The 7,004-nt window shown below is 43.5% G+C and overlaps 1 protein-coding gene across 1 annotated transcript; it reads left to right on the top strand.

Moving 5' to 3' along the window:
- The first annotated feature begins 1,883 nt into the window (after window positions 1-1,883).
- Window positions 1,884-6,167, top strand: LOC123510297. The gene is made up of 5 exons (XM_045265299.1): window positions 1,884-3,409; window positions 3,865-4,100; window positions 4,451-4,649; window positions 5,191-5,334; window positions 5,626-6,167. The coding sequence occupies exons 1-5, from the start codon at window positions 2,342-2,344 to the stop codon at window positions 5,743-5,745; spliced, it is 1,767 nt and encodes a 588-aa protein (XP_045121234.1). The 5' UTR covers window positions 1,884-2,341; the 3' UTR covers window positions 5,746-6,167.
- Window positions 6,168-7,004: the final 837 nt, after the last annotated feature.

Here is a 7,004-nt window from a genome sequence, read left to right on the forward strand (position 1 = left end):
CCCATACTGAAATGAGTCACATGGTACTAAATTTGGAGCTTGTTACGGCCCGCCCGTAACATGCATTACTACCATCACCTCCTCCGCTTGTTACCTCGTTCGCCACCTCTCCGCCTCCCCTTCCACGTCACCGTCTCGTGAACCTTCCACGTCACCGTCTCGTGAACCTTCCACGTCACCGTTTCATGAAGCCCGGCTACCGTCCCGAAGTTGGATTCACGCGGCCCCTTTCGACTCAACCGAAAGTGTTGAGCCAGCTCTTGGTTTTCTGGATTGGGAGTTGAGATCCAAGCCTCAACCAGTGAACACAACGCCTCTTGGTTCTGCCGTGGGATCAACCATCACCCAGCATTTCACCACTGCGACACCGCATAAGTATCACTTCCCCTCGTCCGTGTTTTCCACATTGCCTCTATATAGGATTAGGATTATTGTTAGGTATTAAGTTGGGTTCTTTATTGTTGTATTTATTACTGTGTTATATGTATATGTGTATGTCATTTTCCTGTGTTTCATGTTATATATCTGTGTTTCATGTTTCTTGTTATGTGTCAATTTCATTATGGGTTATTAAAATAGCTTTTTAAAGTGACCCCCTTTTGCATTTCCTCACCAGTTGAACCTGCAGTGTTTTTTTTATTGTTATTGGTCACCGGCTCTCCGATGCCAATCTTACCAGTTTAACCGGTGAACGTAACAAGCTAAATATAAAAAGCGTTAAAAAAGATCTAAGCTGCTAAATAGAAAAAATCGGTGCTAAATAATTTGAAAAAGCGCTAGATTTACCGCCAAAAGCGCTAAGTTGGCAACACTATATGATGTGATGGCAGTGTTTGTGGGAGAAGACGGTGAATCTTTTCTTTCCAACTGTGTTACTAGTTTTTCTTACTTTCTATTATTTTCCGGATTTTTTTTTTATTTGTGTTTGATGTTGCTTTTCTTAATTACTATTAGTTTTTTTTCTGTTTCTGTATTTATTTACTTAGTTTTATACCCTCAAAGGTGGCAGTGATTTACAAGTACAGCCTTAATGATACTAAAGTTGATAATGAAACACTTCCTGCAGTTACTTTCCTTATCAATGCAATATCTCCTCGTTGGGATACTGTCATGAGCTACATACGACCCTCAAAAGTATTTCAGATCCCTGATGAAATGATGAAAAAGAGCTCGTTAACTATTGATAGAAACTTGAAAACGCCATTCAAACTCTAAACCTCTTTAATATTCTACTGATGCCACTGGGAAGCGAGTAGATCTATAGAAACACTCCTCAAAACCTCTATACTAGGGTCAATTTAAACTGGCCTTTTAGGTGTGGCCTTCAGCGGTATTCCCTCACTATGCCGCCTCTCCTTCAACCTTGCTCCATCTCCTCATCCCCCGTCTCTGTCTTTCTTCCTCTCCCTCTGTTTCTAATGATGTATTTCCGAAATCATTCCAACTTTTGTTTCACATCATAGTTAAGGTACAAATCAAGATGGAGGAATTAAGAATGATAGGAGAACGGAGATAGGACGAGGAAAGAGGTAGAATATATAAAAATAGGAAGGAAGATAAAGATGAAGAAGAGGAGATAAAAGAGAAAAAGGAAGAACGGGAGGATATAAAGGAGGAGGAAGAGGAAGATCATCAATAAAATCTATTAACTTCTTCATAGGTGTTAAGCACGACAATGACAGGACATGTACGAAATCAATACCAATATCTTAACAAATCAGCGAACCTTTCTTCTGGCTGACCTCACTCCATTGAACGAACCAGTGTAGCCTACTTATGAGCGCCTTACACCGTGACAAGGGGCGAGTGCCTGGCAAGGCTTGGTCTCTGAGTGCTGCCGGTGGAGGAACACAATGAAAGAGACCGTGGTAAGAATGTTTGACGACCAACATCATGATAAATGACTGGTTGATTCCTGTCACGCCTTAGGAACATAATAGCTGATAATTTAGTGTAGTATGTATTTAGTGTTAAAAATGATAATGAAAAATGTTCTTTCTTTGTGTGTGTGTGTGTGTGTGTGTGTGTGTGTGTGTGTGTGTGTGTGTGTGTGTGTGTGTGTGTGTGTGAGAGCGGCAGTCAGACAAGCTTCACCCTCGCCAACGCAGTCAATGCTAGGCAAACGGAGAATAATCATCTCTGCGCCGCATCTCCTAGCTACTTCCAAAAAGGCTCAGTTGAAGTGACAAGTGGTTTTAAGGGTGTTTCTACAATTCTACTGACAGATTAAAGAGATTTCTACATTATGAAGAGGAGAAACATTCTTGAGAAGCTGGCTAACCATCTTTGTGGTCTTTGAAAATAGTTGTGCTGAGATAACAGAGTTTCAAGATACACCATCATGCTGGGGATGGTGGTGCTGCTATTGGCCGGTGTTATTACGGCCACACCACCTACTAACCCATGGTACACAAGCGTCTTACAGCACCTAGTCACTGGCACCCTCTCAGGAAGGCCTCTGGTAGTTTATCTGGATGAGACTCTTGGCTTCTCAACCTCCCAGCTGATCCGCTCTGCCCTCCACGACACTCCTCTAGTGCTGGCAGACCTCAGGATGCAAGGAAAGGAGTGGTGTGAGCGGCAGACGCAGGAGGTGCTAAGGGCGGGTTGGCTGGTACATGTCGCGCTCCTCGGTTCAAACGCAACATTCTTTTTTGAGGGTTTAGCGGCGCAGGAGTGCAATTGGCAGCCTCAGTACTTGCTGTTGGTGAATACACAGAGTGATTCTCCTGATGTACTGACGGAGGAAGCGTTCAGTAGAGTGGAGCGCCTTGCTTTACTGAGTGTAGAGGATCAAGCGTCTAATAACTCTTCCCTCTCCGCTTTCATCTACTCATTCTTCCCCTTCGCACACCGGACACCAATTCGACGCACCGCGATAAGGAGCAACAGTACGTCACTGCAGCACCTTTTTGTGGACCGGTTCCCGTCCTTCGAGGGGTACCAGTTCCAGGTTGCCTCATGGCTCGATGACTATCCTTACTTATACTTAAGCAGCGGCGGGCAGGAGGCCTTGCTTGAGGTGCGGGAGCTACAGACAGGCGAGGCGGGTGGATTGCAAGTGGAGATACTGAATAGCCTTGGCGACGCTCTTAACTTCACCTACACTATGATGTCACGGCCTGAGGATTGGCAATGGGGCGAACTGCAAGACGGGGCGTGGACTGGGATGCTGGGAGAGGTGCACAGCGGAAAAAAGAACTTCACTGTTAATTTCTTTGGGTATAATGTTGAGAGGACGCGGGATTTCGACGCCAGCCCACCTTACTGGATGGAGGGATATGGCCTGACGCTCCTCACCCCGCCGCCTCTGGCCAGGTGGCGCGCGGCTTACTACCCATTCCATGTGTCTGTGTGGTGGTGCTGTGTGGCCACCTTCCTGCTGGTGGTGATTGTGTGGGTGATGCAGGTGAGGAAGCAAGATCATTCAGCACCATTATCATAGTCAAAATAACACCAACGAACTGTCTCTGTCTCTCATCCCCATAACCACACCAGCCATCAGATTTAACTCTATTTTCAGAAACGCTTCCCTCTCTCACCGCGACCATTTTCAAAGACCACAGAGACGATTAACCAAAATTTAAAGAGTACTTGTCTTGTTGATAATGCAGAAAACTTATTAACATGTCATTAGAATCTAAGAAACACATAAAAACCCGTATCAATTCAATCACAGCCTTTGAAAATAGTGAAGGTGCAGTGCGAAAGTGTTTCAGAATATGGGCCTTACTTTCTCGCTCTTCCTCCTATCATTACCACCACCACTGTCATACCGATTAACCAACCTCCCCCTTCCACACATCACCATCACTACTATAACACCAACCAATTAACCCTCGATCCCCTGTCTCTCACACACAGGGCGGGTCGTCAAGTGGAGATGGGAGAGAATGGTCGTACCTCCTCCGCCCACTCTTGAACCAAAGTTTGCCCGGACTCCCATCCTCCCAAGGTCTGCGTGTCTTCATAGCCACCTGGTGTCTCTCGACCTTCATTCTCACCATTGCCTACACCGCTAACCTGGTCGCCTTCCTTTCCGTGCCTGTCTTTCCCCCTCGCATCCGCACTGTTGAGGAGCTGGCGGCAAGTTCATTGAGGTATGGGACGGACTAACGGAAGGTAGTGTGCTCTGAAACTTTGCTCTCTTACCACGACTGTTTTCATATGTCAATCTCGGTAGAGCTTCACCTGGTGATAATGTATTGTTTATGCCACTAGAAATATTAAAACAGCCTGAAAAAACGCTTTCTCTATCACCAAGATTGTTTTCAAATGCCAGTGATGATTGTTTCTCCTATCAATGGTGTAGAAGTCACAAGAAAACTAAAAACACCTTTGAAAACTCGTGTAACCTCAACTAGTACAGAACCTTTGCAGAAGTAAAGGCGTTTCAGGCTATGACGATGTTCTTACTTCCTACCTCGATGTCTCTATGTCCCCCTATAAGAGTAACGATGTGTGACTACGGAGAGTTCGTGCCAGAAGCCCTCAAGGAGTCTCACAATCAGTACTACCGCGCTCTGGGCACCAAGCTGGACCTTTATGAGGAGTACAATGCCACGCTGCCGTTACTCATTGACGGTTCCCACGCCTTCCTCGAGAGTTATTCCTACTCCAGGATCCTTCTGAAGCTCAATGACTATGACGTAAGAAAGAGCGGTGGTGGTGGTGTTTTTCTTCTATCTTATGGCCTATAGCGTCTGTATGTATAATTGAAAAGTATGGGAAGCACTGTCCAGCTTCCATCCATTAGTGGCGAAGGCAGTTTTATTTATAGTGATACCCATATTAGGGCCCATATCACCACATCTTTTTTGTAAGGAAATTACACCTCCACCTAGTAACTTGGTATCATGGTGACATGTAGGTAACTTTAAACCACTCGACAAATGACAAAATTTCAAGGCGGCACGTGGTGGGATTCGAACTTACGCATGGACGTCTGCCCAATCCTACGCTCACCACCTTATCCACTACGCCACTAGTAGTAAAAGAATATAAAGATCACCACAAACTAGAGAAAAATGTATATATCATGATTTTTCGATTACTCCAAAGCAGTTCAAGAATTATAGAAATAAGCTTCCACAATGAATCATTTTCTCACACACCTTTCCCTTCCCCACACACAGGTAACGTATCACAATTAACCTCTACACCACCTACATGTACACCTTCCTTACACAGGTGAAAGACACGTATATGTTGAAGGAGCAGCTGTACCCGGCCCATCTGTGCTGGTACTACAGAAAACACTCGCCTTGGAAGCACCGTCTAGATCACGGCCTGGTGATGTTCGTAGAGGCTGGCTTGGTGCAACACTGGATTCAGGTGCGAGTGAGAGAGTGAAAGAGAGAGTGAGTGAGTGCATGATGGATTGAAGTATAAGACTAAGGAGTGAGTGAATGAGTGTGATTAACTGACAGATTGAATAAATGGGTGAATGAACGATTGGTAGTGTGACTGAGTGAGTGGATAACTGAATGAGTGACTGACAATTTATATACGAACGGTTGCCTGACTGACTGAGTAACTGGTTCCTTGACAGGCTGACTGATTAAATGCATGAATAACTGATAGACTGACTGAATGAACTACTACTTCTATTTCTACCACCACCAGGAGAAGACCAACCAGCTCCTAGGACGAGGCTGGCAGAGAGAGGAGAGAGAGACGCACCAGGACAGCCCTCTCTCCCTCAAACCCTTCAGGCTCCCTTCTTCATCCTCCTCATTGTCCTAATCCTCAGCGTCCTCACCTTCCTCGCTGAGATCATCCTTCACAAGTTAAAAGAAGGATCAGAATGCATAACCTCTCTAGCTTTCTCCTATAACTTGTGGAAACTTCGGCATTCTGATAGCAGGAAGATACATTAATTAACAATTTTTAATGCAAGAGGAAACCAGCCAAGGGCAACAGAAGATTAAAAAAAAAAAAAGGCTCACTTGAAATACTGGTTCCCTTAAAGATTAGTGAAGAATTAGGCAAGAGACGGAAAAATGTCCTGAACTGAATGTATGCATAGTTTGTATGTAAAAGAGACACTTGATAAGAACAATGAAAAACAGAAATAAAGGTCTATGAAGGTGGTAGTCCCGAAAAAATGTTATATTAAATGAAAATAAATGGAAAAAGAAGAGGTTAACAGATGTAATGTATTTTCAAAGCCGTCCTCCCACCCCAGACACAGTAAAATTATCAGTAGCTATCAACATCACTAGTTAAATACAATGACATACACCATACTCATCTTTGTCACCATCACTTCCCTCACCATCAGTACACATACATACACACCTTTCACCGTACTGTCACCATTACTACAGCCTACGTACTACTGTTACCACTACTACTACTACTACTACTACTACTACTAATAATAATAATTATCCTCCAATTATGGATAATCACTATAGATTTTTCTTAATGACTGGAATATAAGTGAGATTTTTATCCCCATTTTTCCTTGCCTACCCTTAAATTAAAGACTATTTTTACTACTACTACTACTACTACTATTTCCACTACTACTACTACTACTACTAATCAGCATCCTTATTGACGTCACCAGAGCGAATCACTACGATCTTATTTACGATAAAGAGTAAAAAAAGTCGAATAAAATGTTGATCGAAGAGTTACGAGTCAATTTGTATGTAAATATAAACACGTCATCGCCAGCAGGTAACGTCCCTATTAATTACAGGTGGTGGTGGTTAATCAAGAGGAACCACGGTCACCTGTGTTAATTGCCCGCTACCACACCTGTGCAGGGCGGTGGTGTGGCACAGACTGAAAGGAGGGGTTCTATAGGTGTAAGTTTAAATATATAGATAGATAGATAGATAGAGAGTTAGATAGATAGATAGATAGATAGATAGACAGATAGAATGATAGATGGGAAAATGGATAAATAGATAGATAGATAGACATAGGTCGGTAGATAGATAGATAGACAGATAGGTAGATAAATAAGTAGATAGATAGATAATTAAATAAAT

The sequence above is a fragment of the Portunus trituberculatus genome, chromosome 28, assembly GCF_017591435.1.
Source record: "Portunus trituberculatus isolate SZX2019 chromosome 28, ASM1759143v1, whole genome shotgun sequence".
In the NCBI taxonomy this organism is placed as follows: domain Eukaryota; kingdom Metazoa; phylum Arthropoda; class Malacostraca; order Decapoda; family Portunidae; genus Portunus; species Portunus trituberculatus.

Excerpts from the sequence above, each read along its gene's own strand:
- LOC123510297 (XM_045265299.1), top strand. The coding sequence starts at position 2,342 with ATGCTGGGGATGGTGGTGCTGCTATTGGCCGGTGTTATTACGGCCACA. Across the intron at positions 4,101-4,450 it reads CTGGCGGCAAGTTCATTGAG|AGTAACGATGTGTGACTACG; the intron begins GTATGGGACGGA and ends TCCCCCTATAAG. Across the intron at positions 5,335-5,625 it reads TGGTGCAACACTGGATTCAG|GAGAAGACCAACCAGCTCCT; the intron begins GTGCGAGTGAGA and ends TACCACCACCAG.